Source organism: Hevea brasiliensis, chromosome 4 (assembly GCF_030052815.1).
Source record: "Hevea brasiliensis isolate MT/VB/25A 57/8 chromosome 4, ASM3005281v1, whole genome shotgun sequence".
Lineage (NCBI taxonomy): Eukaryota > Viridiplantae > Streptophyta > Magnoliopsida > Malpighiales > Euphorbiaceae > Hevea > Hevea brasiliensis.
This window is the reverse complement of record NC_079496.1, coordinates 1964242-1983475: the sequence shown is the minus strand read 5'-3', so window position 1 is coordinate 1983475 and position 19234 is coordinate 1964242. Positions and strand designations below refer to the sequence as shown.

General features: G+C 34.2%; 2 protein-coding genes across 5 annotated transcripts; one reads left to right on the top strand and one right to left on the bottom strand.

Annotated features, from left to right (window-relative positions):
• The first annotated feature begins 61 nt into the window (after positions 1–61).
• LOC110633032 (ubiquitin-like-specific protease ESD4) lies at positions 62–8763 on the top strand. Of its 3 annotated transcripts, XR_002490758.2 has the most exons (10): positions 334–2073; positions 2314–2393; positions 2471–2564; positions 2683–2781; positions 6141–6233; positions 6337–6456; positions 6808–6911; positions 7199–7256; positions 7605–7677; positions 8235–8763. XR_002490758.2 is itself a non-coding variant. In XM_021781473.2 (9 exons), the coding sequence occupies exons 1-9, from the start codon at positions 1285–1287 to the stop codon at positions 8295–8297; spliced, it is 1515 nt and encodes a 504-aa protein (XP_021637165.2). In that variant the 5' UTR covers positions 62–1284; the 3' UTR covers positions 8298–8763. The 3 variants fall into 3 exon arrangements, 1 of the variants encoding a protein (XP_021637165.2); XM_021781473.2 differs by lacking the exon at positions 7199–7256 and having other exon boundaries at positions 62–2073; XR_002490759.2 differs by lacking the exon at positions 7199–7256 and having other exon boundaries at positions 6808–6940.
• A 1367-nt stretch (positions 8764–10130) lies between these two features.
• Positions 10131–19026, bottom strand: LOC110633049 (kinesin-like protein KIN-13A). Of its 2 annotated transcripts, XM_058144953.1 has the most exons (15): positions 18738–19026; positions 18552–18629; positions 18188–18453; positions 17348–17569; positions 15687–15866; positions 14852–14953; positions 14683–14760; positions 14160–14241; positions 13579–13741; positions 12972–13301; positions 11895–12113; positions 11210–11792; positions 11071–11136; positions 10586–10816; positions 10131–10430 (listed from the first exon to the last, which is right to left on the bottom strand). In XM_058144953.1, the coding sequence occupies exons 3-14, from the start codon at positions 18398–18400 to the stop codon at positions 10634–10636; spliced, it is 2421 nt and encodes an 806-aa protein (XP_058000936.1). In that variant the 5' UTR covers positions 18401–18453; positions 18552–18629; positions 18738–19026; the 3' UTR covers positions 10131–10430; positions 10586–10633. The 2 variants fall into 2 exon arrangements, with proteins under 2 accessions (XP_058000936.1, XP_058000937.1); XM_058144954.1 differs by lacking the exon at positions 10131–10430 and having other exon boundaries at positions 10482–10816; positions 18738–19013.
• Between the last annotated feature and the right edge of the window lie 208 nt (positions 19027–19234).

Sequence of the window (19234 nt, the reverse complement as noted above, 5' to 3'; positions counted from 1 at the left end):
GTTTCTTCGGTAACTTGATTATGAATTCTAGCCTATAAACGTATTCATAAATTCTCTAATACTCAAAATTCCTTATTTACTTTTTACGCATATTCAGTTGCCATTCGTTCTTCCCAGTAAGAATTGGTTGGCTATACTGGGAAACCTAAAAGGTTTAGAGTGTCATTCTTTCCTTTGGCTTTGCAGAAGTTGTGATGGCTTCTCATACCATTTATCAAACACCACAGGTGTTGAAACTCTTTCCTCAAATATTCTCTGTTGAAACTTCATGCTATTTAACGAACAACTGAATATAATGGTAACTCTTTCTTCAACTCCTCTGTGGAAACTGAATGCTGCTGCTGACAAACAGACATATTGGAGGTTAGAAGAGCATAGAATGCTGTGCGTATTTCTTATATATAAAGTTTTCTATTGCAGAATTTCCACCTTTTCGTCATCAGCATCATTGTGTTTTTGTTATGCTTCCTTCTGAAAACCAATCGCATACTAGTATACTTTTGCCACTTCATCCTGGACAAGAATAAAGTTGAAGCCTAAGAAGTGAAGACGCCCAAGTGAAATCTGCGATGCCCATTGTGCGAGCTGGTCTTATGGCTGGCTGGTCTTTGTTGGCTGCCTTGGGCCATGGCTGCGGGTTTCTGGGTTCTCTGGCTATTATGTTCATTCAAGGAGTCGCGCCGCTCCTCACGTCCAAACGCTAGTTGATACTTTTTCAAAAAGCAGTTTTTTAACCACTTATCTACAATTTCAAAAGCAACCTCTGGATTCGGCAAAAAATCCATCCAGCCCAGCCCATCGCTGTTCTGAAAAATTCATTACCAAGAAAAGAAAGAACCAAAAAGTCGAAACGTGCGATAAATTTTATGCCCGCGAAAGCTCGTAAATCGTTTCCCCAACACGTCAAGTCGTTAAAATCTCATCTCACTTTTTTTGCTTACTTTTTTAGATCTTGCAATCACAAACAAAACCCTTTCTTTCGCTCTTTTCTTCTTCCACATTTGCAATTGGGCTTGTTGTTTCAATTCCTCTCTTTTAATTTTGGATTTCTTACCATCTCTAAATCAAAATCACGCCACTTTCTCAGCGTTTCCTGCGCTATTCACATTTAAATTCTTCCCACGCAAAAAAACCCTAATTTTTGTAGCCCAATTGTTTGTCTAGGATTTTATTTCTGTCTAGAAAGCTCCCTTATTAACAAAATTAGTTATATTTTCAGACTAAAAATGCTTTCCTTTAGATGGGTTTTAAATTTTTAAGCTTGTTAAGCTTTAGATTTGAACAATGGGTGCCTTAACCAGCATCAGCAAGCGAGACCCATATTCAAATTCTCCTGATTTTCATATTTCAAAAAAGCCCCGATTGTCGTCCATGTATCAAACTCCTAACCAAACCCTAGGATCCTCCAATAGTACGGTCTCTAGAATCTCCCGGTACCCAGAAACAACCTCGAAATTTCGCCGAGAAGTCCATGCACCTTGCAGAATACTCAAGTTTGGTTTATCCAGGTCTAAAGATATTGATTACAGTGAAAAAAAGAAATCTAGTGCTGATGATATGGGGAATTTCTTGTGTAGACAGCTGGATTCTGCCAGGAGAAGAGCAATTGGTGCTTTTAGGTATTTGCTTAAAGATAAGCAAGTAATTGATGTTGATAACGAACTTGAGAAGCCTGAGAAGGAGATGGTATCTGAGGATTCCAGTATCGAAGAAGTTGAGGCTATTGAAGAAGATGGAAGAGAATGGAGGTCTATGGTTTTGGACCGGAGGTCACGAGATAACCTTGTGGGTAATAAGGATAACAATGATGTTAAGATTGTGGAGGAGAGATCCGTGATTACTATGGACGGAAATGTAGGGCTGGAAACTGCGGGGAAAATGATGGATTCATTGGTATTGAATGGCGAAGTGGATATATCCAGTGTTGACGTGTATAAGAAATTGTTGGAGAGTGCGGAAAGGAGGAATGGACGATTAAAAGCATTGGATTCTGAGATTGAGTTGCATCGAAAGAAGCTAAGCTTTTACCAGTCAATACGGCCTGTGAAGAAACCCGAAGAGAAAGCTGTCGAGGTAAGAATATATGTTCCTTCCCAGTCCCCTTCGCCCCTTCTCTTCCTTTCTAGAAGTATTTTTGTTCTAAATTCTAATAGGTTGAGAAGTAGTTTCAAATGCTAATGAAGTTGTTAAGAGCATGCTAATTGTTTTTTTTTTTTTTAATGATCAAGAGCATGCTAATTGTTGCTGTACAAGGAAGAAAGGATGTTTGTTTTTTATCTATATGTGGTGAAATGGGTTTTAATCGATTTACAGGAGATACCTCTTGAACCGTTTATTCCTCTTAGGAAGGAGGAGGAGTCTTTGATCAAACGTGCTTTTTCACCCATCAACAGGTATGGTTAGATCAATATTATTTTTGATAGTTTAGTGGGTGCGTGTTATAATGTTATCGTTGTTTATTTCTCTACAGGCAGAAGGTCTTGGTCACTCACAAGAATTCAAATATTGATATCACTGGAGAAATTTTGCAGTGCCTGGGACCAGGCGCATGGTTAAATGACGAGGTAATATTTTTGAGTTATTGCAATTTCCGTTTCTGTGTAGTGTAGAGTTTTAAAGTATGGCGTTTAAAAGGTAATTGATTTTGATGGCGTAATGATATGTTTGGTCTTTATTTTGCAGGTCATAAATTTGTACCTTGAGTTGCTAAAAGAAAGAGAAAAGAGAGAGCCACAGAAGTTTTTGAAATGCCATTTCTTCAGCACTTTTTTCTACAAAAAGGTGGTTTGCTTGCATTCGTTCTTCGATCACTCTTACACTTATGCATGATATCAATAGTTGTTTCTTGTAATGTTAAAAATGGTTGTCTTGGGAACTTTGGTCTATGTCCTCAAATTTCCTTTTCCTGTGTTTAACAAATAACTAAGTTTCCATTATTATGCACTCCATTCTTAGTTCCAAGTTTCAATGTATGTGGAATATTTAGGCTAAATTTCATTGGCGGTAACCAAATTTTATGGGTTATTACAATACAGTCACTCAACTTTGTTTTTTTTTCTTTTTTTCTTAAAAGTACTTCAACTTCAATTTGGTGAACAACAAAGTTATTTTCACAATTTTCTGTCCAAAACTCCAGCGATTTAATGACATGACAATGCCATGTGACATTTTAGAAAGAAAAATTTCTCTTTCATCCATTTCTTCTATATTTAGACCCATAATCTCTCTCTATCTTAAAACTTCTCATTTATTTCTTTCTCAAAGAATCCCTACAAAAAATTTAAAAAAAAAAAAATTCAAGCGAAATTTTTCGATCTCCTGTCTACAGCAGCTTCCAGTAAAACTAAGGCTAAAAGATCTTAGGATGTCTGGCGAGGTTCTTAGAGCTTCGAAAATGATTGGAGAGCAAGAAATCAAGAGGAGCAATTTCAGGTTGCTTCTACAAAATGGTGGTTTGCTTGCATTCGTTCTTTGATCACTCTTACACTTATGCATGATATCAATAGTTGTTTCTTGTAATGTTAAAAATGGTTGTATTGGGAACTTTGGTCTATGTCCTCAAATTTCCTCTTCCTGTGTTTAACAAATAACTAATTTTCCATTATTTATGCACACCATTCTTAGTTCCAAGTTTCAATGTAAATGGAATATTTAGGCTAAATTTCATTGGCGGTAACCAAACTTTATGGGTTATTACAATACAGTCACTCAACTTTTTTTTTTTTCTTTAAAAGTACTTCAACTTCAATTTGGTGAACAACAAAGTTATTTTCACAATTTTCCGTCCAAAACTCCAGCGATTTAATGACATGACAAGGCCATGTGACATTTTAGAAAGAAAAATTTTCTCTTTCATCCATTTCTTCTATATTTAGACCCATAATCTCTCTCTATCTTAGAACTTCTCATTTATTTCTTTCTCAAAGAATCCCTACAAAAAATTAAAAAAAAAAAAAATTCAAGCGAAATTTTTCGATCTCCTGTCTACAGCAGCTTCCAGTAAAACTAAGGCTAAAAGATCTTAGGATGTCAGGCGAGGTTCTTAGAGCTTCGAAAATGATTGGAGAGCAAGAAATCAAGAGGAGCAATTTCAGGTTGCTTCTACACAATGGTGGTTTGCTTACATTCGTTCTTCGATCACTCTTACACTTATGCATGATATCAATTGTTGTTTCTTGTAAATAATGTTAAAAATGGTTGTCTTGGGAACTTTGGTCTATGTCCTCAAATTTCCTCTTCCTGTGTTTAACAAATAACTAATTTTCCATTATTTATGCACACCATTCTTAGTTCCAAGTTTCAATGTATATGGAATATTTAGGCTAAATTTCATTGGCGGTAACCAAACTTTATGGGTTATTACAATACAGTCACTGAACTTTTTTTTCTTCAAAGTACTTCAACTTCAATTTGGTGAACAACAAAGTTATTTTCACAATTTTCCGTCCAAGACTCCGGCGATTTAATGACGTGACAATGCCATGTGACATTTTAGGGAGAAAAAATTTCTCTTTCATTCATTTCTTCTATATTTAGACCCATAATCTCTCTCTATCTTAAAACTTCTCATTTATTTGTTTCTCAAAGAATCCCTACAAAAAATTTAAAAAAAAAAAAAAAAATTCAAGCGAAAATTTTCGATCTCCTGTCTACAGCAGCTTCCAGTAAAACTAAGGCTAAAAGATCTTAGGATGTCAGGCGAGGTTCTTAGAGCTTCGAAAATGATTGGAGAGCAAGAAATCAAGAGGAGTAATTTCAGGTTGCTTCTCCTCCTCCGGTTCGTGAATTTTATTTAAGGGAGTTCACTGGTGTTGAAATAGTGAAGATGAAGGCAAGAGAGAGCTCTTGGAGCTTTGCCAGCAAGGAGGAGGTGTTTGAGTCAGTTAGAAATGAGTTCGGCTGATGTTGTTTTCTCTCCTCACTCCCTCCCCTTTGTAGAGCCTTTTGTTTCTAAACTCTTTTTCTCTCTCCTAATTTTGGTCATTATATTGGATTTGGGCTACTTCTTTGTTGCAGTATTTCCTCCAAGTACCTGGTATTTTCTTCATAGAAGATATTCTATCTTTATTTGTTTCCTTATTTGAATCTTATTGGATTTTTCTTAAACTAATGGTGCACAAGTGTGATCTTCTTGAGTTTTTATTCATGAGAAATGAGATGCACTTAGTGACCATTGTTGGGCTAATTTGTTGATTTTGCTACTAGCACGAGCTGTTTGTTGAAATGCCCTTTAAACATTTTGTGTTTTAGCCATGTTTTAGAACTTAGAATTGTCCCAAATGCTTTAAAACTGAAGAGTTTTTGTTTATTTTGAACTGAATATTACATATTGTTTTAAATAATCGGAAATTCTTTAATAAATTTGGTTAAAATGAATGGAAATGAAATTGAATTAAAAATACCGCTTCTTGAGATTAGTTGATTACCATTTCTTTTTTGGCATAATTTTTTTTACCTTCGCTGTAACCTATAACCCAAATTGGATAGGTGGATGGAGATGCAAATGCAAAGCAATATGTTTGGAGAGTCATTGGAGAGTTTATGGAAGAGGAGAATATTTGGTGTTTAATGTGAGATTAACAAATCTCTTCTGCATGGAAGAGAAAATTATTTTATCGAATTAAAAATTCCACACGGATGAAAGAGAATTTTTTTCCTTTTTAAAATGCCACGTGGCATTGCCATGTCATCAAATCGTTAGAGCTTTGGACAGAAAATAGTGAAAATGACTTTGTTGTTCACCAATTTGAAGCTGAAGTGCTTTTAAGAAAAAAAATTGAAGTTGAGTGACTGTATTGTAATAACCCATAAATTTCAGTGATTGTAAGTGAAATTTAGCTGGAATATTTAATACCTAATCTTTGAAGCTCATTTTGTTTTGCAAGAATAGTCATATCACCATTCATTTGAGCTTTCTGGATATATAGAAAGATAGATAGACTGGCATATGTTATTCGAATCCCATAGACGGGTATTAGAATTCAGAACATTGTTTGTTTTCTATATTTTTCCTTTTCCTTTATATTTTTATTTTCCTGTACAACTGTGCTCTTTTGTTGGTTGTGGTTTCTTTTCTTCAAATCAGTATTATTATTCACTTATTTATTTATTATATAACCTGAATTTAATTTAATGCCCAGTTAACAAGCGGGGGGGAGTTCTATGATTATAGAGCTGTCAGAAGATGGACTACAGAAAAGAAGTTGGGATACTTCCTGATTGAACGTGATAAAGTAAGTGAATTGCATTAATTTTTTTTTATCCTGCTAATCAGTCACCTCATATTTTCCTTTAGTGAAATTCTTATCCTTGAATCAATTTTGCTATTGCACTCAGATATTTGTTCCTGTTCATAGAGAGATACATTGGTGTTTGGCAATTATTAATAAAAAGGATCAGAAGTTCCAATATCTTGATTCACTCAAAGGAAGGGACTCCAGAGTGCTGGAAAATCTGGTATGCTTTCTGGTGTTGCCTTCAAATGTCATATGTTGAGAGGCATGCAACTAATTAGTTCAAGTAGCTCATTTTAGACTCCAGTTCTGGCCTACTTCATTTGTGCACAATTGTACATGTAGTATTTTAGGTTAAGGGAGATTACTTTTGGATTGCTGGCAGGACTTCACTAGAAGCTGTTATTTAGCCTGATCCAGTTGTATGAATTGTTTGATGTTGGAGTGGAGATTTTTATTTAAAGATATTAGCTAATATTTAAGATGTCTGACTTTTAAAAACGGGAAAAAAAACAACAAAATAAAAGTTCTATGAGAAGATTTACTAATCTGCTGCCTCAAATTGGTGTGCCAGGCTAAATACTATGTTGATGAAGTGAAGGACAAGAGTAAAAAAGACATTGATGTAAGTAATTGGGAACGGGAATTTCTTGAAGACCTTCCTGAACAGCAGAATGGGTGTGTGTCCTCTTGCATTCCTGCCTGTAGTAAGACACTTTATTTCATAATAGGCCTGAGGGGATTCTATTGCTTGATGCATATTTTTTGCAAGAAAAAAAATCATGGTATACTTGGAATTGCAAGTTTTTAATTCCCTGGCTTTAATTTTAAAAAGTTAGGCTTATAATTAATTAACCATATATGTTAGGGAGTTATCTGCCTGAAAAGACATTGGCTTTTAGTTTAAAATGGCCTTATCTAATGTAGTTTCAATCCATATTTATTTATTAATTTGAAAATAGCAGGGATCCAAGTGTTAATTGGACTAAACCTCAGGAGGTTTTTAGTAATCTTCCCTTCAGGGTATGATACGTCCTTACCTTCATTTGTTATTACCATTGTTTTACCTTTTAGTTCAAAAGAGTTTCTGTTCCAAACTAGTTTTGAGTTGGCCATTTGTATTCTTTTTCTTCATTTAACCTTATTCAGGGTCAATCTTTTTATTGGCTGTTATCCAAATTTCTCATATATTGTTCTTCCATCTTTTTTTCGTTGTCTTTATTTATTCTGTTTCTAAAGAGTTCCCTTGTGGAGTTTGCATTTAATGTTCTGAAGTGCTATACTCATGAAACTCCAATGGCTGATCTTCTTTTCTTACAATAATTGAAGTCCGCTTTGGATTCTGATTCAACTTTGTATTTTTGTGAACAGATATGACTGTGGTGTGTTCATGATCAAATATGCTGATTTTTATAGCAGAAATTTAGGGCTTTGTTTTGGCCAGGTAAGAAATGTATGAAGGGGTTCTGATGCATAACCATTATGGTCAAAATGCTGGTTCTTTTTCTTTTATATGTTGGAAGATTTGCTGTAGGTCTGTTATTTGCAGCCATTGACCTGCATTGGTTAAAGCTATAAACATGTGAAATTAAGAAGGATTAAGTCCATCTGAGAAACAACTGAACTTTTATTAGTATGTTAAGAAGCATATTGGGAGAAAGCAACTACTGATTTATGAGTAGTAACTGGCACCATTTCTTCACTCTTGGTGAACTTCTTTTATCTCTTTATTCATGCTAAAGTCAATGGGCTAGCAATAAACAGATTTCATTTTCTATGTCAAACTTGATGTCACGTTCGAACAAGTGTATGCCATGTTCCTCATTCTAATGCATCTATGTCATGGTTCAGGCCAGAATACTGAAAATTATTTTGCATAATAAACCTCAATCTTGATGATTCTAGATTAATCACTACTTGCAACTGAATCTATGTTTCTTGAAGCGTAGTGATTATGTCAGTTTTGATCTCAATCATCTTCCTTTTTTTCTCTTTTTCAAGGATCACATGCCGTACTTTCGGATGAGAACAGCCAAGGAGATTCTACAATTGAGGGCCGACTGATTGGAGAAGTGTAAATGCTGCTAAAATAATGTGGACCTGTATGCATTTTGTTTCATTGACTCTGCAAATAGCAGATCTGCCATATTTTGACAGATGATTGCAAAGAACTTGTGCTTACGTTGTGAATAGAGGATCTTTCAACATTTGTCAAAATCTGTGTGGTAGCATAGCAGTTTTGGTTTTTGTCCAGTTGGATTAATTGATCAAAGATTGTTCTAGCGATTGATGGCGGATGCAGAATTTAGGGCAAGCTGGTACATACATCTTATTGAGTGCAAGTTGGGTTCTGCAGAGGGCTTTTTGTTATTATTTGTAGAGTTGATCCTGGAGATATTAGGCTTTGTTTGTAACTTTAGCTTATAAAACATGTTTCTTCTCTCCTTTCAGAGTGGTTTCATGAATGTAATGATTACGTTTCAAGCTTTTTAGAGAATCAGGAACGTATGCATATAATTTGTCTCTGCCATGTGCGGTGTATCTCCTTTTTTTTAACTTCTTTTTAGGGAAAGTTGCCTGGCTAATAATATTTTAACTTGCTTTGGCCGAATTTCTTTGGAAGATGATTAGGAGTTCCTTCAGCATTTTTATTGAAGTTAATATTGACAAAAATAATTTATTTAATATTTAGGTTAAAAAATATTGAAATTAATTTAAAATTAAATGACATATTTTAATTATAAAAAATTTTAAAATAATTATAATTTTTCAAATTATTTTTTTAATAATATTAAAAATGTCATATTTGCAAAATACGCTTTTTTTAAGCTCTGAAACCTAAATCTTTTAGTCTCTTTAACTTCAATTCCTGGCCTAAAGCGCTATACTTAATGACTTTCTTTGCAATAAATTATTTTAAAAAAAATTAATTATATTTTTATAAATTATATTTTATTTTTATTTTATTTAAATTGTAATTTTTTTTGAAGTAAAATTAATTTTTCTTATTCTAAACATAAAAATTTGATAAAAAAATTAATTAAATTAATTTTTATAAAATTTTATATTTTAAACAGAAATTGCAGCTTTTTGTCTGATCACATTTAGATCTCATTCATATTTCTCCACCATAATATGAATTAAAAAATATAAATTTTTATTAACATTGAAAACCATGGTTGTTTGAGTTTATTTATCTAATCAATTCGACGAATTATCTAGTCAAAACCTGTTTGATATTATTGATAAAATTATTATTAAAAAAATTATTTTTTTAAATATATTAATTAAAAAATATTAAAACAAATAATTTAAATTAAATTTAATAAATTTTAATCATAAAAATATTAAAATAAAATAAATTTTTTAAATTACTTTTTTTAATAATATCTACAATAGTAATTTTATTTAGAAAAGTAATTTTGAGCCTTCCAAACGTAATATCAAACATACACTCAATTCACTAGTCAGTGATTTAATAAATAATTTATTTTAAAAATTAATTAAATAAATATTACATCTATTACAATATATAAGTAAATTTAATTAATGAATTAATTAATTTTTTATTTTTAAAATCAAATTTACGACATTATTATATTTTAAATTTTTTATTAAATAAGCAAGGTTAAATATTTTTTATTTTCAACATTTATGAGTAATATATAAAACAAAATTCTTTTATAAATGAATGATTATTTTTTAATATTTATAAAAAATTTTCTAGTCTAACACAGTTCAATGATTGAAGAAAGACATATTACTCATTTGCCACTGATCTAATGATTTGGGGCAAAGAAAATCATTCAGCTTCTTATATTCCAAGCGGTGCATTTCGTGGCAAACCCAACACTGGGTTGCGAAACTTTAATGCACAGACGCATCGAAGTCAAGAAGTTGCAAGAAAAATAATTTCACAACACGATTTATGCAGATATATATTTCACATTTTTTGTTTTTCCCTTTCTTTCCAATCCAATCATCTTTTTAACAACTTTCAGAGGAGAAAGGACACAAACTTTAACCCAACAAATCAGATGCATCAGAATTATACGTTTAACAAACCTATCACCAGTAATGCCCACCACCACACTCTAAAAGCAAGAAAGCCTGGATGTGAAAACCGAACAGCAACTGTTGGCATGTAGTGCGTCAGATCATCCTTGTTAAACCTAAAGACGGCTCCCTGCCTCATGACTGCGAGAACGAAAAATAAAATCATGAGTGAAATATATAGAGACTCTATCATAATTGAAAGTAAATCTCCATTAGAGGAACCAATTACATCAAATCAACAAAACCATTCAACAATGACAAAATCATATTGCAACAAAAAGTACATAAGAAATTACAAGATAGGATCAGATCTCATCAATGGAGAGGACAGACTAAATGCTGCATTAACGAGGGACCCTCTTCCGACTAAGGATCTCTTGTTCTTTTAGTCGATGCTGGAACCTAGCCAGGCGAGCTTGAAGACTAACCAGACCTGCTGCCTTGCGTGAGAGCACAAAGCTTAACTGGGTCACGTAGCTATCAATGAGACTGCCTGGTTGGTCAACTTCTGAGAGCAGTTTCATTTCCTGGCACCCAAATTCAACAAATGATCAGTTGAAGATTCAAACTAGAAAAACATTATTCATTTCAACAACAATTAGAAAATAATTATCACATTTTGAGAATAATTAGAAAATAATTAGAGAACAGATTAATCTTCATAGCACAGAACATTCAAGAATTCTCAATATAAGTTGATGATTAAAAATCCCGAAGTGATAATAAAGCAACTCAAAATCATGATTAGAATTAAACCATAAAAAGATGTAGTTTCACTTACCTCACGAACAATCTCCATTGTATCCTCTATTTCTTTTCTATGAGCTGCAATTAGGGCCTCTTCTTCCTAGAAACAACACAATAGAAAGAGATCAATGGAAGCCATAACACACATACTAGACAAACATAAGATAGCAAACCTCAAGTATGGCATCGATATTCCCATCTGAAGGAGGATCAGGTTCATGCTGTCGCAATCCAGTATTGTAGTTTCCTGTATTCAGCTGCCTAGAGTTTGTAGAAGGAAGATCAGAACCATTGTTATCCTTTTTCAACCAGTTGCCAAGCTTTTCCGATTTTTCCTCCCTAGGTCCTTTCCTACGAGGTGGTGACACCTTTTGCATCTTCTCTTCTGTATCCACAGAGTTTTGGGAGCATGGTGACTGGACTTTTTGACTTGTAGAACCACAATAAGAATTACTAATTTCAATCTTCTCCCTATCCACAGAGCCAGAAGACCCACTTTCTTCTCGTCCACTCAAGGGATAACTTGAAGTAAAACTTGAGGGCTGTTTGTCAAAATCAGTAGTAGGATTGTAAGAAAAAGTTTCTTTTTCTACCACCTTTCTACCTGTATCCACTGCTTTCACCTCTTGTTGTTCAAAAACATCATCTACATCAGCAGGCAAAGATGATGCTGATGATACATCCTTGTTAGTTGGAGGTAATGAATTTACAGGCTGGTCCTTTCTTGGGTTTCCACTTTTTGAAAGACTTTTAACCCTGTCCATTTGAATAAATATGTTTTAACGAAGTGTAAAAACAATGAACTGCTGTAAACAGAGGACATAAAAGTAGCTGATGCTCAAACAAGAACATACATACCGATCTGCATATCTCAAAGTATTGAGTGTATGTTCACATGAGCCTGCATTTGGAGAAATACAAGAGATCATAACTGTCCTAGAGTTTCCAACAAAGGAGTCACGGAGTACTTCTGTGAGTTTGCTTCCGCGAAATGGTATATGAATCTGGTCATTGTCCAGAGCACGAATGCATTCCTTAAGGGCCAAAAGGCTCTTGTTAATTTCAGCACCTTCAATCCTGCAATGAACCAAATGGCAGCATTACCTTCACAAGTAAATGGACAGCCAGAAAACACTGGCAATGGAAAAAGGCCAATTCATACTTCATGAGTGCTCAACTGACAGTGCTAGAGGGCTAGTTTCAAATGCATAAAACAAGAAATAAATCTACCACAAATTTTAAGATTTCAAGACTTAAAGTTTATTTAATTTAGAAAACTGCCCCAGAATTTATATCAACCGTTTACCATCAATACTGAGGTTGATAAACAGGTAAAAGGAAAACAAAATGGCTCTGCCAACCCCAACTAAATCAGATAACAATAATTAGCCTGGTCACCACCAGCTAAATTAGTTCCACTCATTGAGAATAGTATGAATATGCACTCAAGTATTTATTGCAATGAAAACAGCAACATCAAAAAGGCAGACACACAAATAGTGATATCAACCAAGCTTTTTCACAATATTCTAATATTAAAAGACAGTTCAAACCATGTTTGCATTTAGTATCCATAATTTTCCAAACAATGTTGACATTTCTAGAATTTCAATAAAATAGCTTCCATATTATACCCCTTTAATTATAACTTTTGCAGATGAGACAAGCATACTGCATACGACATAATGAACAAGTTAATAAACACCACATCCTTTGAACCTTGTATGTGCACACTGCTCACAGAAGCTTCATGCTAAACAATTGAATAAGACCCATATTAAGAAATCTTCCCTATTTACACACTACACATGTAAAACACAGATCTCAATTTTTGTAAGTGAAAAACTATACCAGATTTGCTCAAGATAAACTTTCATTGACAGATAAACAAAGTTCAAGGAACACCTAAATCAAATTAGAGTGCAAACAAGGTACCTTGTTTGTCGGTCATTATCGGTGGTGTCAGCACCTCGTTCACTACCAGCAAGATCAATAAAAGAAATTTTCCCAACCAATTTTCCATTTTTAGACTCATTCCCATCATTATTCCTCCTGGAGTCTTTTACCTCACTGTGCTTCTTAACAGCAAGCTGTAAGATAGCATGTGACCTTGAAGATTCCTCGTTAGCACCAGTAGATCCTGTACTTCTTGCTGCATTTCCCTTCTCAATGTATTCCTTAACAATCTGTACATCAGAAACTTCAAATTCTTGCAGGCCAACAATACAAACTTGTTGTCGGCCATCTTCTCTCATGCAAAGTTTCCTATTTGAGAACAACAAAGTCATTCAGTAACCTATGTGTACAAATGATCAGTTATTAAACATTCATGAATATAGCCACAAAGACAGACATGCATGACTACATAATATCAGTAGATGTTTATGAAAAGATAACAAGCCTTACAAAGAACAGGATGGCCAAGGGGGAACAAAATCATCAGACATTTCTAAATAATATTCTCGATTAACAAATCAATCCATTCCAAGAAAAATATATTAATTGAAAAGAAAGATGAATAACACTAATGATAAATACTTACTTTCTATCACTGAGAAGATCAAAGAGTTTTCCACCATATATTTCAAAAAAGCTAAGCCACAGTTTAAATCTCTGATTTCGATAAACTGGCTGGTGCAACAATCTAACAAGGTCTTCCACAGCTCTTAGAGGCAATGGTTGCATGGTGAACGTCTTACCACTACCTGCAAATAAAAGCTAAAGTGTTTTAGTTATCCACAATTAACTTCAGAAACGGGCAGCACCAACATGCAAAAGGCAAAAAAATATAACAAATCTCACTAAAAAATATACTGGGAAAATATGCACATACACGAGCACACACGCACACAAACACACACAGCTACTTTTTTCCTTCCCTTTCAGCACTCGATTCCTAAAAGACAAAGCAGTTTAGCCAAGTATGAGTGAGTGCCTTCATTGTAAAGTTGATTCTTCCCTCTTTTTTAAAGAATAAAGATGCTTCCAACTATTGCTGGGTTTTGATGCATTTAACCAACTTCCAATTTTTGCGTATATGTAGTAGGCTCTAGTATAAATTTTCTTCAGTCCTGATCATACAAGCTTAATATATAATAGAGGAAGGATGAACTAAAATTTTACCTGTCTGACCATATGCAAAACATGTAGCTTTTGTTCGCTGGAAAATGAAGGGAATAATTGGCTCCACAGTAACACGATAAACCTGTTTAAACATGAGAAGAAATCATTTTTTCCTTCTTGAATCAAACTAATGAACAGCCAGAGATGAGCTAATTAAATTACCCAATCAAATTCATGTGCCCAAGAGGAGAGAAAAGGGGGGAAAGGGTGATCAATGGAGAGAGAGACAAGGGAAGAGGAAAGTAAAAGGAAAATGTATTTTCTACTTCTCATTTAAAAATAGAATTTAATTTTTTATCATATTTTTAACTGGTTGGCTATAATTGAAACTAGGTTTTCCAATTGGGAAAGAAGTGCCAAAATTAGAAGTTTTAATTGTAATTGAACAAACATGAAAGGGTATGGCATGTCTTTTCTTAGTCATTAGGCCTTAAACTTTTCATACATTCTCACAGTTAATATACACACTAATGTAGCAGTAATAATACTGAACTTTATATATAAGACTAACAGTAAATGTTACCTCATCATTGCTGACATGCTGATCCAGAACAGCATCAAAACAAAATTCATGCTTCTCAACATATGCAGTCAGATCCACCTTTCCATACACAAGGATAGGTATGATCAACATTTCCTATCTTCACCAGAAAATTCCAAAATTATAATGTCTGTGATGGAAGGGAACAAACCTTTAGCTTGGGTTCATGAACAGTTAAAGCATTATCAGATACAGTTACAATATCATCTTCCTTTCGAGCAATCTCCTTCTTGTTAAGAGGTCTTTTACGTACCTGCAACAAAAAAACAAATAAAAACTTTTCACCATATGCTTGTGAATCACGGAAAAAATTGAAAAGGGAACAGAACAAAGACAGGAGCATCCTCATATAAGCATGAATAAGCTGTATGCATATATAAAAGAAACACACCAGAACGTGAGTAAAAATTTTATGGGGCTAGATTTGAAAAACATAAAAACTATCCACCACAAATAAGATATCACCACATTCAAGAATCTATTAAATAAAATAACATGATAACTTTCATTCAAACAATTTAAACTAAAATAACTCCAAATCTCCTCATTTAATATTCTTCTATCCACACACAGTATTTCATAATTCTGCAAAAAATATGTATAAACTCATTTCTTCACATGGCATGTCTTCTGAACTTGGGTTTTCTGTGTATTCCCACAAAAGATCCCATAGAAAACAAGATCTCTATTGTATCTTCCCTTAATAAATAAAACTAGCCACAGAAACAACCTACAAGTCGAAATTAAATGAATGATAGAGAAATATGATAATTGTGCTTGATATCTCTAGGCACTAGCAGTAAAAATAACTAAGTCTAGCAAATTATATCTGAAAGCCGAGTAATTAAATTGTTCCCTCTATGAAAAAAATAGCATTTATGTGTAAAATGGAGCATTCACAACATAACAAGCACTTACACACCACACAGGCACATGCAAGAGGAGAGGGAGAAGAGAAAGATATGCTAGATATATAACCAACTTACCACAACTTTAATTTTAGCCACATTATTTTCCCTAGTGTTGTTCTCCTTTTCATTAGTGGTAGATGGAGCAGACGGATCAGGATTATTTTGCTCTCTTTGCTGGTTTGCATTTAAGTCATCAAATCCTTTTGAACCACCAGGCATAAATGGCGATGGCTCAAAAGGTTCGGAGATGACATGCTGCCAAGAAATCAAAACAACAATCGCTAACACAGGGAAAGGAAAAAAAATTAAATAAATATATCTGTACTTTCTCATAAAGCTGATTATTATTAAACAAGTAAATCCATTTTAGTTGTATGTAATTCATACACAGCCCATTAAAAACAACAGAACTCATAAAGCTCATTGGGGTCCATTCTAAACTCCTGGATTTCATTTTGTAGTTAGTAACTCTTACCACGGTGTTGAAAGATATGTATGAAGGAGCAACTACTATTGTGCGCACAGTGAGAAGGGACACAAAAGATTTTTCGATTGGATTACACCAAGGATCAACCATAAGCCCTTACCATTTTACATTAGTTTTAGATGAATTGACGAAACACATACAAGAGAGTATTCCTTGATGCATGATGTTTGCAGATGATATTGTTCTGATAGATGAGACACGAGAAGGAGTCAATAGAAAGCTAGAGCTTTGAAGAAGTACTCTAGAATCAAAGGGTTTTAAATTAAGTAGAACGAAGACAGAATATATACATTGCAAGTTCAGTGAAGGCCAAACTAGTGATAGGGAAGTAGTTAGTTTGAATGGAGTGGTACTATCCCAAAGTAATCACTTTAAATATCTAAACTCAGTCCTAGTAGATGGGAGATGTAAGGATGATGTTAATCATAGGATTAAAGTCGGATGTTTGAAATGGAGACGTGCTACGTGAGTTTTATGTGATCGCAAGATTTCCAATAAGTTGAAAGGAAAATTTTACTGTACAGCCATACGACCGGCTATGTTATATGGTAGTGAATGTTAGGCACTGAAAAAGTCGTATGCGTATAAGATAAGAGTTACAGAGATGAGAATGTTAAAGTGGATGAGTGGCCATACTAGAATAGATAAAGTCCGTAATGAGAGTATTAGAGAAAAGGTAGGAGTGGTGCCAATTGAAGATAAGTTGAGAGAAGGGAGATTGAGGCGGTTTGGTCATGTGAAGCGTACACATACGGAGGCTCCAGTTAGACAAGTAGAGTACATTAGGTTAGAGGATAAAAACAAAAAAAGGAGTAGACCTAAATTGACTTGGAGGAGAGTAGTATAACATGACCTAGAAGCATTAAACATTTCTGAGGATTTAACACAAAATCGTTTAGAGTGAAGAAAGAGAATCCATATAGCCGACCCCAAATTTTTGAGATAAGGGTTTAGTTGAGTTGAGTTGTAACTCTTACCACGCTATTACTAACTGAGATGGAGAAGTGGGAGAGGCAAATAATGAGAAATACCTAAAACAGATGGATGAAGAGAGTGGATACTACTTTTATCGGTTGCAATGTTTTAGTGGACAATACTTTAGATGCCATACTTCCTTTAAATTTTTTCATTTTTTTTCCTGTAAATAAACTCCTTCAGTACAAGGCCATTGACGTCCCTTATCTCTTATCAAAAAAAAAAAAAAAGGCGGAATCACCCCTCAGACAAAACACTCCATAAAGAGCCATACCTCGGATAGAAGCTCTGTATCATCCATAGCATGAAGATCTAAAAGGCCAGCTCCAAAATCACCCCTGAACTCTGGAGAATAAAAACCATCTGATACAGCCATACCAGCTGAAGTTTGGGCAGTTGGTGTGTAAGGATCAGAACCTGATTCTCCATTGAAATTGAGGTTTCTCATTAGCTTGAAAAGCCTCTGCTTTTCTTCAGCAGATTGTGCTCCGTAACCCTTTAACAAAGACATAAAAATATGAATGCTATTCATAAATTAGTAAAAATACAAAACTCTTGGAAACGACATTAGACAGTAGGGAAACCGTACATGAAAATATAAAGACGGTATGGATTGTGCATGAAATTTGCAGACAGACAACTAACCATAAAATTATCAAAGAGACAAACCTTGCTCTCTGGGTCACTGAAATGGGATCAAATTGTTTATCGGCACTAACAATCCATTTTACAGAAACTTAATTTGAAAATGCTGTGCAAAATTGGATGCATATCAATTATCAACCAAAACAAAGGAGCATGTGTTTCTCACTAAAGCAGCTCATAGATTAATCGTGTGTCAACTAGTCAGACCAAAGATAAGCACGTTTGCAAGAAGAACCTGAGTCCACAAAGAAAACTCAAAAATTAACACTATAAACTTCTCCAAACTACTTCCCCTAAGCAAAATCATCAATTTTCATGTGGGAGTAATGCAAAAGATTCTCAAAACCACTGTCCAAACCATACAAGATATCACACGCTACAAAATAAAATAGCCTAACTCCCAGTATGATGAATAGAAGACAAAGGTGTATATATATATATAAAGAAGAAGAAGCAACCAAAACATTACCTGCATTAGGAGATTAGGAAGGAGACGGTGATCGATGCCCGTCGTAGCCAAGGGAGAGGCCAGATGCTGCAAGCCCGCAGACTGGAGCCACCGTGCCATGACCGCATCGCCAGCATCGCTTGCGGGGCCTGCATTATTCAGAGGCCCACCGCTGGCATGATCATACAGAGCGGTCGCCGCAGCAGCATTGCTCTGCTGCATCTGGCCGCCCATGTGGCGCTGCGAGCGCTTTTGCGGAGCCAATTTTCAAGATCTATTTAACAAGGCTTCACACCCAAAAAAAGACAAAATTAAAAAAAAAAAAACAAATCCATAAAACAAAATAAACATAAATACGATTAAAAAAAAAAAGAGCAACACCCACCAGGAGAAGAAAATTCGAATCCAAAACAGAACATGAAAAAATTATTCGTCTAAAACACAACTCCAATCCACCAAATTTCTGCAATCCAACCAAATCCAATTTCAATTCCAACCCTAAAATTCATTCCCAAAAATCAGCAACCACATTTCACGCAATAACACAAAAGAAAGAGATAGATAGAGTTACCAGATGGAATCGAAGAGAAATAACGAGATCTGTGCAGAGGTTAAAAAATAAAATTAAAAAAAAAAAAGAGTGAAAGTAAAAAATTCACGATCAGATCTAATACTGTAGAAACAACGCAAAAAACCCAAAATTTTATTGGTTGTTAATGAGATTGAAGGAGAAGGAGAAGAAGAAGAAGGCTGTGCTTGAAATTTTTCTGCGTCAGTGACGAGAGAGAGAGAGATCGTAATATGGGTTTTTTTTTTCTAACTATAATTTTTCAAAATTTTATTGAACGGCTATTTTGAAAATAAATAATTAATCTACCCTCCACTTTTGTTTTACTGATTTTTCTTTTTTGTTTTCTTCCAAGCGGACACGACGGAGCTCCAAATGACAAAAATGCCCTTGTTCCTAAATATCGAGCTCAAAAATAAGCCATTTCAATTTTGTTTTTTCAAAATTAAAAATAAAATAAAATAAAAATTATTTTAAATATAAAAATTAATAATAAAAAA